Source organism: Chlamydotis macqueenii, chromosome 1 (genome assembly GCF_036417535.1).
Source record: "Chlamydotis macqueenii isolate bChlMac1 chromosome 1, bChlMac1.mat, whole genome shotgun sequence".
NCBI lineage: Eukaryota > Metazoa > Chordata > Aves > Otidiformes > Otididae > Chlamydotis > Chlamydotis macqueenii.
In genome coordinates, this window is record NC_141556.1 from 34,665,803 (window position 1) to 34,679,717 (window position 13,915).

At 41.7% G+C, this 13,915-nt stretch overlaps 1 protein-coding gene across 1 annotated transcript in view; it reads right to left on the bottom strand.

The window, feature by feature from the left end:
- LRIG3 (leucine rich repeats and immunoglobulin like domains 3) overlaps positions 1–12,263 on the bottom strand; it is a 44,062-nt gene extending 31,799 nt beyond the window's left edge. Inside the window, exons 1-3 of the mRNA XM_086740025.1 lie at positions 11,969–12,263; positions 4,620–4,691; positions 4,264–4,338 (exon numbers count right to left, since the gene is read on the bottom strand). Coding sequence (XP_086596151.1) covers positions 4,264–4,338; positions 4,620–4,691; positions 11,969–12,153 — 332 coding nt within the window. The 5' untranslated portion in view covers positions 12,154–12,263. The remainder of the gene's footprint in view (positions 1–4,263; positions 4,339–4,619; positions 4,692–11,968) is intronic.
- Positions 12,264–13,915: the final 1,652 nt, after the last annotated feature.

Here is a 13,915-nt window from a genome sequence, read left to right on the forward strand (position 1 = left end):
TTTAATATTTCTTTTTTCCTTGTAAGAGAATGACTTCCTACTTTTTCAGTACAGCAATTCACTTCTAGCTGTTAGATGTCCTTTCAGAAGTGTTCACTGAACACCAAAGGTTTGAGATTAATAATCAAGTAATCAGAGTCATTTTATAGTGGCTGATCAGAATTTTCTACCAGAACCATTTAAAGCAATTCCACATTAATGTAACTGTTTTTACAAGAACTTCAGGAATGTAAGTTAGGAAACTTCTAACATTTTACTCCTAGAGATAGAGAAATACACCCACATTACTGTGTGTGGCATCTGTACATTATATATTTGTAGTTACCCGCTGTTAAATCTAGTATTCTCCCCAAAAGTTTATGTTGTCCAACACTTGGGGGGGACCTAGCCTCCTGGCTAGAGCTACTGTGCTGACTGGAGAGCTGGAAATATCTGGCAAATGGCTGAACTTCTCTTTTTGCCTTGATAAATGGCTCTCTTTTGCCTTCTCTCACAGAAGACAGAGAAAAGGGCTGGGCAGCTGAACTAAAAGAACACCCTGCATTTTCTATTTCAAATAATTGACTTAAATGGTCAAACATGCTGAAAGATTCCATCAGACCTTTGGAAGTAACATCACCATAAGACAGGCAAGTCCAAGTACATTGTCTAGATGTTTCAAAATGAACATACCTATTTTAAACTAACTTACATATCTAAAGTTATCTAGATGGGCTTCAGCAGGAAAGTAATCTGAAGTATCTTAGGGAAAACAAATCACTTCAGAGAGATCCTTTTCTTCTCCATTCATCCTGAAGAGAATCTGCAGTTAGTAACTCATACTTACGATGTCAAACTTTCAAGAATTTAGGATAAGGAAGATGAATTCTACTCTCTGCTCTGTCCCTAACGTATTCTCTCTGTTAGTGCTAGGCAAGCTATCGTTGCTTCACAACCTAAGGCCTCCTGACCAGATTCAGCCCAAAGTACTACCCATTTAGTTCACAGCCATTTCCAGATTCCCAGGAGGCTCAGTAGCTCTTCTATGCCATGTAACAAGATACATCTATGATTTTATTCATATGATGAGTATGTATCTCCAGCCATGTAATGAGTGTGTCTGCATTTGCTTCACACAGACATAAGGTCTCTCCAGGGTGGTGGGGGGTGTGTGCCTGCCTGATACTTTTCTCTCCCATGGTGTTCAATTCTCAACTGGCATCCATAAAAACAAAAGACTAGCACTGTCGTTTCATGTTACCAACAGACCTTGATCATAAGACTAGGAACATCTACTGCTCTGGGTATGTCTATCCTGCGTAATTCAATAGTATGTAAATAGCTAAGATAGAAAAATATTCATTAGATAGCTAGAAATTAGGTAGCTCCAGAAATGGAAACTACAGTAACATGATAGTTCACCCATGCTTGTTTATATTGCTCAGAATTCAGACATACAGTCCTGTATGGAGATAGCTGCACTATTATTGTTCACTGTAGACATACCAGCAGTGTAATTTCCTTTGTAGTGCAAGAAAATTCTTGCAGAACAGGTAAAATTCTAAGGCTCCACAGCTGAGTGATAAGTACTAAGTGAAAAAAAAAAAAAATTCCTGCAAGAAGCGAATTTCTTCAACAAGTAAGATTTTTGCAAGACAGGAGGGCATCACTTCACAGCATTCCTTGAAGACTCCTTGGAAAAAACAACTGGCTTTTCAACCGACAATAATGAACCAGCATATATGTATCTCTTAAGAAATGTAATCAAATTAAGTTTCAGAAGACTAGCACCCTCTTTTCTGCTATTATTTGAAAGTCAGAACAAAGACTCAACAAGGAAATAGTAGTTTGTTCTGGAAAGGCTCCACAAGCTCCTTTCATGTAAAAGTTTAAAATCCTGAAGAAAGTCATCAGATGTTTCAAGTACAGTTACTCTTTGAAGAGTGGTTCTAAAAATTATATTCTAATCATTCCATATGTGTTCTCTTCACATGACTTCGATACTGTATTAACTCAATTTGATTAAATCCCTCCAAATAACATCCAACACAGATAAATAAGTGAACATATTTTTTTACTTCTTAAAAAAAAAGTATCATTAAATTGAATATTTGTCCATGTATATCACTATATCACATATTTACATATTACATACATTTTTATGCCATACAGCTACAGCTGTATGTTTATTCCTCTTTACTTATACTCTTTTCTTAAAATGATTTAACACATTCACATAAATAACTTCCAACCTGTAAGATGTTTTAAAGAGAAACCTTTGCAAAAGAAACAAGATGCTTTATTTTTTGAACAATGCAATACTAGTCTCATAATTTTATGTTCCATGTATATCCATTTTGATATACAATTAACAATCATCTTAATTATTATACATTGACATTCATAATTTAAGGCAAAACCTTTACATTACTCAATTATTTCTCTGCTATGGTCACAGAATAGGTATTAAATCTCATCTGGAGCACACTCATATTCAGTAATCTCCCAACACCACACAGAATAATGGTAATTAAAACAAAAACATGCTAGCACCCAACCAGACCAACTATAACTGCATTGGTAGTATGATAACACCTTTTAGAAAGACTTTTTTTTTTCCCCTCTGTTCAGTGTCGGTATAAATAGTGCAGAGCACAGATCTAACAAAAGTTTATCCATGTTTGACCACTTGGGTAAATGAACCAAGCTAGTCACTTAAGGGGATGGAACAACTGATTTTCACGTATTCTCTCAGAGGAATACAAAAAAATCTTTGCACAGCTCCAGAAAGATAATTTTAGGTTAATCTAAACTTGTTAAGTTTCTGTGAGAAGGACTAGAGGAGATGCTAAGACAAATTATTAACTTTGTATTCATCAGAAGTAAGGCAGAAGGATATAAACCATTATTATGTTAATATTTCCAACCTTGTGGTGAAAAGCATCCTAGCAAGGTGGTAAAATACCAAAAATACGTATTATTTAGATCCATTAGATGCTTAAACTACAGAATGCTATGCCAATGTAAAAACAACATCAACACTAATGCAAAATAGAAGATATGCTTAAATTGAACAGTCAGACACCATCTGCTTTTTCTTTCACTCTTTTCTGATTCTGATCTGTAAGAAACCACACCAGTATCAAATGTCACTTAGTTCTTATTCAAACAGAGCAGTCCAGACACAGCGGCTGCACCAGCTGACTTAGCTGACCTAGGCCTAGAGTAAAAACAAACTCCTATAAATCACCAGATGTAAGCAATTGAATAGTGATCAATTTAATTAACTGAACAGCCTTTCAAAGTTTACTGTATCATTTTAACCCTTCAGGCTTCTTCAAGAAAGGTAACTTGCAATTTGTATTCAAGGGCAGGATTTGGCTGGAGGCCTACATATTACTAGCTTTAGACACTTTAGATTCCCATTTATAAAACCCAAATCCCACACATGAAAAACGTGTCTTTTTTCCAATTAATAGTAACTATTTTTGTTAGCAGTTCCTTCAACATTTTGGAGAAATTAGATCATAAGAAAAAAAAAAAAAATCAAACTCATTTCAAGTGAAAACTTCAGGAATAAAATTTCCTTTAAAATGAAGTGCTCTGGCTATGGGCCCTATATGCCCTTTACAACTTCATACTCGTATTACAGATGCCACATCAAGTAACCTGCTCATTTCTTTCAAACAAAACAATGAACACATACACAATTGTGTGTCACAATTACATGTATTAACTGCAGCCTTTAAAAAAAAATAATAATGCCACACATTAAAATGGGCTTAAAAAGATATTTTAAAGATAATGGCAAAACATCTTCTAACCTAGATACTTGTCCTGAAGCTGCATCTCAAGGGGATTTCCCCATGTTGCCCACTGAAATTAATGGAATTCTGCCATGATTTAATACAAGTGGGATTTTAGCCAAGATGCATTATGACAGAGTACAACTCTTGTTTTAAAGTCTGCATTGTACAAGTTTGTATAACGTTTACTAATGTTTGTACAGTGCCTAGCACAACAGGGCTGAGGCTTCCGGGCACTACCACAACATAAATTAATTCTAATGCAGTCTTTGTGTCTGAGGGAAGCATAAAAACTACAAGGATTAAGCTCAATTATATACATTTTAAGCAACCTGCTAAATAATATGACATAATCAACTTCCTAACCACAAGCTGCTCTATTTCCAATTATTTCACTTTAATCTCTATAATGTATATATTTCCACAAACTCTGTAGAGCTAGTTCCACTAACTAGGGACAAGAGTAAGATCTACTTACAAAGACAGAAGAGTTATATTTGCAGAGGCTGGTCCCAGATCTGGAATGGTCTCCAGTTCATTGTTGTTCAACTTCCTATTAATATTACAAAAGGGAGTGTCAGCTTTGATGCTAATCATAAGTATGTACATTGGAATTGCTAAATTACTGAACAGTTTCACCCCCAAATTCAAAAACAATTCCAGTTTCACTTAATGTAAAATAACAGATCAGCAAACTTCTTTGCTGTTCAACCAGTTATCCCTAGAGAAATAGCTATACACTTAGCATACACAAACACTTGTTGGTTTTTTTGGTTGGGGTTTTTGGGGGTTCTTTTTGTTTTGTTTTCTTTTAATTAAGATAAATTAACTTACACTTCCCGAAGACTATGAAGGTGATCCAAGAGACTGGTCTTGATTGAAGACAATTTGTTGTGACTTAAGTCCCTATGAGGTTACAAAAATAAACAGCCTGTCAGTTTTGCCATAAAAAATTGGGTAAAGCAATACAATTTAAATCCAAATTATGTTGTCACTTGTTTCCAAGTAAATAAAAAGGTGGGGTTTTTTATACTGGTAAAATTAGAATAGAAACTCATTTGAGTATACAAGGTATAAATATGTGTAAAAACCTTTATCACTGCCAGCAGAGTCAAGGAATTTCCTACACTTCTAAACAATTCAGAACTGTTCACTGGGGTGTGTGTAAGACCTGTGACAAACATCTTAAGATTTCGACTCATATACACCACCAACAACCCCTCTCCCCCATCCCTTCACAGCAAAATATATGGCTAAAGCAATATCTTGGTTATAAGAAAAATTCATAAACCAGTACTCATTGCAGTCTCATTCCTTGAGTCAATCATAATATTTGTATCATTTACTCTTCTGGCTTACTTCTCTAAAGCAACACACAAATTCTAAGTACACAATGAGGATTGTCCATAAATCCCAATCCTATTTTCATGCTTTCACACAACTGAGAACTCCATTCCTACATAACCGAATTTAATGGGGATCTTAAACAAGCAATATCAGAAGAAAACAGGCACAGGAAGATCCAATTCTATTCTGAGTTTTAGAATGTTTGTATATTAGTCATATTAATACTGCACTTAATCGCACTTGAAGAAGTAGCTCAAGCACTTAGCTTGTGCCACTCTGTACTGAAGATTCCAAATATATATTGATGCAGTTTACAAGATACGTTGTTAGCATCTTTGCAGTGTTTGCTACAAAACAAGCCAGAGTATTAAGAACGCAACACATTTTCTTGACCACTCAGGAAAGTATTCTCCCTACAGATACCATGCATCTTTAACATACGTCCTCTTGAGCATTTGACAACATCATAAAATAAGAGTCCTAAGAAACTTTTGCTGTAGCCTAAGAAGCACTGGCAACATCACAGAAATAAAATAAAAAAAAAATTACCACAAAATAAAAAGCAGAGAAGCTAACTACAGAAACTCAAACTTGCATGTCTACAGAGATCTGCACAAGCGCTACAGATTCACAACTGGTCTTGTAACCACGGCTAGCCCTGTTGAAGACCTCCCCCTTCTTAGTCACTCATCCACCACAACAGGGACCTTCCTGCTCCCATACAACAGCCTGTCACTACCTCACCTGCAACAATTCAGCCATCTGCAAAGCGTGTGCTGGACACCGTAGCACTGATTTATCCAAGCCAGCAAACAAAAACTGCACTATTTTTAAGGAGTTCTTAAACTCAGTCCAGTGAGAGATTGCAATGCAGACATGTAAGAATTGCATCAGCACACTTCAGTAGCGAGCTGCTGTAGCATCAGGTAAAGGCAAATAAATTTCTCACACTTCATGACACTTTTCCCCATGCTAATTAAGCACTGAACAGTCACCCAACGTGCCTGAAGTCCTCATCCAGACACATGAACGTGAAGTGTCTTTCAAGTTGAATCTATGAGGAAATTGGATTCCTTTCTTTTTCTGGATAATGAGACTCAGTACAGTCACCTATACTGAACATGCCAAACACAGGCCTGACTGCCATGGACCAGTCTACTCTGCATCTACAGTTCTGGAAGTGAAGAAACCTGATGATCAACATTTCCTTGCTGCATATAGACCAGAACTGGCTTAAATCAAGAGTTAAGGGGCTCAGGGTCTGTGCTAGGTGTTCTGCTCTGTGACTAAACCCTGATCAACAGCAGACCCAGAGAACTCCAGCTTCTCCACATCCACCATTGCATATCCTCAGACACAGGTGTAACGCCGCAACCCAGCCAGGCACCCAGGCTTCTTCCATAGCACATGGGGATGGTAAAATTTCCTCAACTGTTTGGTGCTTTATACAGTACTTTTCAATGCTGCCAGGACAATTCCATCATCCCTTTTGTCCTCCCCCAGAGTCAGCACTTAAAAAAACCCCTAATACTACTAATAAAAATAAAACATTAAAAATAATTCCAGGCATGTACATGCTTTATGAGGAGTACCACCAATACTCAGTTACGAGGTGTGCTCTGAAGCAGCCAACTGGATCAGGCCCAGCGGACTGCAGAGCTGTGGCACCGGTGCCTGGCTCAGGGCCACGGGCAGCGAGGACAAACGCACGATGTTTTCCAAACCAGGGCTGTACAGGAGCCTGCACAGGGCAAATGCACAGGTGCAAAAGGCATTTTCCAGCACAAAAAAGGCAGCGTGAGGGCCGGGGGAAGACACTTAGAGAAGGGGAAACATTCTCTACCACCTTCAGATTGCCATGGAGGGGATGTTTTCTGAGATTCAGCTCTGGACAAAAGCACTTAATATACACCTGCACCTTCTTTCAGGTGTCTAACCCCCTACAGATTTTCCTCTTAAACAGGGAAAACCAATACAGTGTTAAGACTTTTGAAAACTCACAAAGGTTAGCTTCATCATTATGATTTTGAATTCTCCTGTAAATGAGGTTAACCACACTTAAGTTAGAGGATGGCACCTTTCACTGCTTAAAAATCTAGTGCAAACATTCATCTGGATATAGACTGGAGAAAAATCCTTTTGTTTAATATCTGAAGACATTAGATGCATAGATTTGAAATTCTCATGCTTCATTCTTAAAAAATATGCTGTTACAAAGACCTAGACGGGAATCTAACTTGGTCCTTTAAAGCCTACAGAGTAGAGACAATTTTACTCTTAAACTTAATTCAATATTTGGCTTTAGTCTGTAGGGATTATATGAACTATGCAAATAAACAGCCAAAATTTAGTGATGTTATGGCTGCTAGTGCCTAATGTTACTGTTCTTCATGCTTCAGACAAGACTTAGGATCAGTAATTATTTCAACAAAGCGCTTTCAACATCAGTGCTAAAAACCTGCATTTCTTCATTTCATCTAAAAACCCTGCAAAAGGTTTATTTAAAACATGTTTGCCTAAAGGACCTACCAGACAGTAACAGACGTGAGTAGATTTGTTCTGCTGGAGTTATAACATGTTAAAAAAGAAAAAAAAAAAAAAAATCTGGCAGAGACCTTAGCTATAAAAATCCTGCAATTACAACCACTGCTGTGCATGATCACCACACTGGAGCCAGACACTTTCACTCATAGCTCAAGCTCACATCCATCTGGAGTCTATCAAGGCAACCGTGAGCGTAACAACTTACACTATGTTTCAAACTATTTTTTTTGTGTTTGCTTTTTAACACTAAAGGTATCCTCAGATTTTCCAAATCGCACCTACTTCAAAAAATACATACAAAATCCCCATTCCTGCTTTACTTACAGCAGGTTGTCAGACACAAGGGGCAAAACACCCAAAGCAAAACAACAATAAAAAAGAAATCCCAGAAAATACTGAATTGTTTGTTTCATACAGCTTGTCTACCAATTCTTGGATAATTGTAAATATTTAATTAAATATTATTTCAGTGCTCACGGCATGAGAAACTTCACCAAAAAAGTCTTGCAAGTTACATCTTTAAGTTAAATCACAGTGGTTGGAAGTGAACCAAGAGTTAAAATCCTTGTCTTTCACTAATATTCCAAGTGAAGCCTAAGCCTATAGAAGTTTCTGAAACTGAAAAGCATTGGATCTGAGGCATTTTTAAATATAAAAATCTATCACCCCTGTCGCAAAACTACATTTCAGTCCAATGCATTTCTCAAAGTATCTTATAACAAATATTGAAAACAAATCAGTATTTTTCCTTCACAGAAACTGAACTGACAACGTTAAAACACTAAAATTATTGCTACGCATTTTCCATTTCTGAACTTTCCTTCTCTGTTAAAACCACATTACAAGTGAGGAGAAAATCTCCTCTGTGATTACTTTTGCTACTAGAATTTCAAAAGCTATGAAAGATAGAACACTGAATGCACTCAGAAACTTCAGAAACCAGACTTATATTAAGAAATTCTTTATAACAATAAAAATCTGTTCTTCACCTCAGATTTCTAATAAATGTGATTGAGTATTTAAGTAGAATTGCCTCCACTTGAAAATGTATGCCATAGTTTTGGGGGCCCTTTAAGAGCCTGTTTTATGAAAGAAACTATTTTCTATGTTCCATGATGTTTGTACGACCATCTTTCGTAACTCACAAGCCTCCACGTTAGAAAGCTGAAACGTAACTCTGGACATCAACATCTGTGTGATAAAAAATTGAAAGGAAGGCCTAAAGCATGAAGGGAGAGTGCAAGTGTTTCTTCACACATTTTATAAATATAACTTTTAGACTCTAACTTAATTTACAACACTTAGTCACAATTATCATCTTCTTCCTCAGAGAACTCAGAAACTTGAGCCCCAAGTCAAATTTTAAAATGCAAATCCAGCAACAGCTTCTTAATCAGTCCCACCGGGGCCTGTAGAGCTGCTAATTCAGCAGAAATCAGGAGAGCTGAAAAACAAAAAGCCAGGCTGTAGCTGTTTTAAGACACTGATCCAAAGTGACTCATAAATCAGCTTGCTATGTTCAAGTTTTAGTCTGGAAAATATTGAAAAACAGCTGTGAAAACCATACGGCCCTTTTTTCTGGCAATTCTGGTAGAGACTAGAGGATTTATAAAATGTAAATACTAAAGATGTAATACAAACACAAGTGAAAACCATCTTTCAGACTTTCCCTCCTGCCCCACCGACAGTTTTAGCATTCTTTGGTGAACCCGGCAACGGGTACAGCAGTGCCACCGGGAGTTTGCACACACAGAGGAGGACACCGGCCAACGCTCAACACTCTTCCTCCCTCCCTCCTTCCCTCCGCCTCCAGGTCTCCTACACCAGCTCTAACAAAGCCACATTCTTGCAATCTCAGGCACACGCACCTTAGAAATAAACTGAAATCAAACTTCAAAACTATTTGTACACAAAGCCATTACAAATCTTTGAGTTTTCAGCAGACTGTTATCTTCCACGAAGGCAGGGTTACAGAAGATGGTATTTTTTGGTTAAAATCACAGCAAATCTCTCAATTACACCCTGTTTACACCCACAGCCATTTCTGTACAAAACAGTAGCCTCACACTTGCCATTAAAAAGAAGGGTACATAACTCAGTACTTTGGCTCACTTTCTTATTTCTCTCCTTGTCCACCCTAAGGCCATGCAGCCTTGCCACATTAGACATTTTCATTTTATTTCACCAGGGGATCTGAACATAAAACTGAAAGAGTGAAACGGAGCTTTAGAAAGTCAGCTTCATCCAATTCACTCTCCATCTGGGCAAGTAGATAGAAGGTGTAAAGCCTAACGTCGGCCTAGACCTTCTCAGGCACAAGAGCTTTCCTTCTGTGTGGGAGATCTCGCTTGCCTATGCTGAGAACATGGTGTAATAGCTGTTGTTTTCTAAAGAGGATTGGAAAGGCTGTAATTAAACTAACTAGCCTTTGGCTACACCCGCGATGGACTTCCATGGAAAACATGGCAAACATATACCAATAAAATTCATAAACAGTCTTTCACAATTAGTAAATACACAGCTTGTTGCAACAATAATCCAGGCTATTCAAACCTTTTTTGTGTACGCAAAACTGAAACGCGTTACAATCTTAGAGATTGCGCAATCCCAGCTCAAGTGCTGGAGCAGCTGGAAGTAACACACAAGTCCAGAGTCTTACTTGTTCTCTTAATTAAGAAGAGGGGAAGGAAGAAAGAGCAGGGTACTTCTAAGGCATTTGACACAAACAAAAGAAATATTTACACAAAAGCGGCCAGACCACATGGTTTAGTGACACCTACAAAGATGTACTCCTGTGAGTTTAAGAGCGAGTGACACAGCTGTCCAATGAGTAATCACAGCAGGGTTTCTTACAACAGACCAAAGCTTATTTATACAAGTGGAACTTATTTTCTCACACTTTTAAAGGAATGTGAACTTACATAAGGACAATTTACACTACCAAGGGAATTCTAATTAGAAAAACCTCCCTTGTGCTAACAAAAAAAAAGCCCTCCAATGTGTTTTATTGTCTCTCAGTAACCTAAGTGGAAAAGACAAATTTGGATTACGGCTAATGCAAAATGCTTTTTAAAGCAACTCTAAAAATAAAAGGTCTGATTTTCCCCTTGTTTTTTGTTTAGCATGCCATCACACCTGAATTTTAACTTAACAGCACTGAAGTAAGCTAAGCTAAGCGAAGAAACTAAGCTATCCAGCTTCGCTTAGTATCAAAAGAAACCTTAGGCTTTGTCAGAAAACTTATGTTAGCGTACTGAAATAGTTCAAAAGAGCAGGAGGGCTGAAATTTAATAGGAAGCAAAGCCAGTCGTTGAATGTAAAGCGGATCCAGTATTTGATTTGTATGCCTCCATCACATAAACCAAAAGGGAAAAAAAAAAAAAAAAAAAAAGTTTCTTTCTCCTCACACTTTCTTATACCACTCTTGGAAATATCCACCTCCCAGAGCCATTCCTGTGTTCAGCTCCATATGGTGTCAATACAGCCATCCGCGTTTCATGAGCGAAGCAGCATGACCTCCAGACGAGGCAATTGAACAGAATTAGCCACAACTAATTGAAAGTCTTCCTGTTTACTTTAAAGTCCTTATCTCAATCTGCTTTGGAAATGTAATAGAAAATTAATACGACTAATATAGAAGATCTTCGAGTGACAAGAGATTAAAAACAAATGTGAAAAGTCCCTCGGCTATTTTCAGGCTTTTAGAAAGCTCCCGTAATTTATGCTTTGTCCATAAAAGTTTGTCACTGAAAGTAAATTTTCTACAGATGGCATTTCAGGATTCCGTGAATCCGTGCCACCGTACCGAGCGGGGCAAGCTCTGGTGTTAACAAAACCCATTAAACCCAAAACTGCCGGGGGAAGGAAGATGAAGAGCTGCACAAATAAAACCGAGACCGGTTTTCCCGACGCACAAATCACTTATTAACTCGATGATTCTTGCACAGCGGTTCCAATAAAGTCATCTGAACTTTTTTCCTCCCCCTCTCAAGTCACCGAGCAGCGCTCCCGGGGCCGGTATCGGCCCGGGCCGGGCCCTCACCGCCACCTCGCGGGGCCGCCGCCCTCCCGAGGGACCCGGCCCGCTGCGGCCGCCGGCCCCCGGCGCTGCCCCTTCCCGCTCCGCGCACCTCGCTACCGCCACGAAAACCGCGGTTTCCCTCCCCAAAACGCGCCCGCCGATGGGACCGCGGCCCGCGGCGGCCACCTCGGCCCCCAGGGGCAGAAGATGGCGGACGGGCGCGGACCGGCACCCCCCTAACCCCCGCGGTGCCCGCCGCCCCCGTACTCACAGCTGCACCGCCCCCCGCGGCAGCCGCTCGGGCAACCGGCTCAGCTCCAGGCGGCTGCAGGCGACCAGGTGCCCGGCGCACCGGCAGGGCGCGGGGCAGCGGGCGGCGGCGCGGCCCCCGAGCAGCAGCAGCAGCGGTAGCAGCAGCAGGAGGGCGGCGGGCGCGGCGCGGGGCCGGCGGGGCATGGCGGGCTCGGAGCCGCTGCCCGCGCTGCCGTCCCTGGCGCTCCCTCACTGACAGAGCCGGGCGCGGCGCGACCTCCCGCCCCTCAGCGCGGGTGGCGGCTACCGCTCATGCCCCGGAGCCGCCGCCAAGGGGGGAAGGCGGTGGGAGAGAGGAGTGTAGAAAAAAAAGTAATGGGAGAAAGCGGGAACGGGGGAAGAGAAGGGGGGGGGGGGGCGCAGCGCCGCCGACCGCCAGCCACTCCGCAAACTTTCCGCCGGCACAGCCCGCCTCCGCGCGGCCGGGGGAGCCCCGAGCGCGGCCCGCCCCGCCGCAGCCCCCTCCCCCTGCCATGTGACAGCCGCAACCCCCGCCCGCCCCGCCGCGGCCGGGGGTGGCGGGCCTGGCCCGGGAGGGTTTGGTTGGGTGGGAGGAGGTGGGGCGTGCGGGGTAGCGGGTGGGCTGGCGTCGCGCCCCGCTCCGCTGCTGCCAGGCCCCGCGGCACCGGTGGCACCCTGGGCCTGTTGCCCGCCCCGGGGGACAGCCGACGGGCAGCCTCGCAACACGGCGGGCGCACGTGCAGGGCCTTGCCGCCGTCCCCGGCTTCTGCGGGGGCGGGCGGGAGCAGGCAGCAGGCCCTGGGTGTCCTGAGCTTCGGGCCTGGGGTACCATGAGCACCAGGCCGTGGGTGCCATGAGCGTCGCCCACTATGCAGGCCAAAGCGTGAAGGCAAGGGCACCCAGGCCCTGCCCAAGCGGGATTTCCCTTCGCCATCGCACCAGTTTGCGCGAGTCGGGGCAATCCAGAAGCAGCTCCAGAGGCCCCAACAGGTTCCCAGCCAAGCCCGGGGTCACTGGCATGTAAAAGGTGAGGTGAGGTTAACTCCTGCCTTCCGGGTCCTGTGCGGCTAGTCCAGACACCGTAATTAAGCCCATTATGTTCCCCACAGGATCCCAGCTCCAGAGGTTCAGGGAAGTGGGCAGGGCATACAGATTCCACATCTCTGAGGTAATCTATGTAATTTAAGTAAATACCTATTGTTCAAGTTCCATATGTAAGCCCAGACCCTGCAATGGATTCAATTACTGTGGGCTTTGCACACCCCTGCTCCGCAGCAGCAGACGTCAGACTGCTCACGGACGCTGTACTTTCTCTCCCACCTTTATATCTATACATTTCACCTGAAAGACTGTAGACATCTTAGGCACTGGGGACCTGGAGCCTCAAAAGCCTAACAGCTCTGAAGATTTGTAAGGCTGAAACTCTCTAAGATCAAGATTTGCAAGGCTGGAACTTTTTCCCTGTTTTTATTGTTCCCATGTGTATCTCAGTACACTGGTTAAATTAGAGAAATGAAACTACGTTTTGTCAGGAATCATGACTTTGCAAGCCAAGCAGGCAAGTCCTGAGTAACTACAAACATCCATGTGCCACAGTCAACATGACTGTTTCAGCTGCACAGGGTGTGCAGAGCTGTGCAGTGTTTCGTCAGCTTGTGCTCCATTGACCACTGGTGTTCCTTAAGGAAATTACTGCAGGAAAACAAACAACCACTTCAGGAACACAAATTTTTTTTCTGCACATGAAAGCAAGCAAGCGAAACAAAATACAGGATAAAAACTAATTAGTATATATTTACATGTTACTCATTTATTTGTTGTAAATGAAAACTGTCTTGGCAGCACTGGCGTGTCATGGTTGTTCAGTTTCTTTGCAGCTGCCTTCTTCCTTTCAAAAACGTTAGGATGGCATTAGATCAACAAAGCCTGTGAAACACTGAGCTAT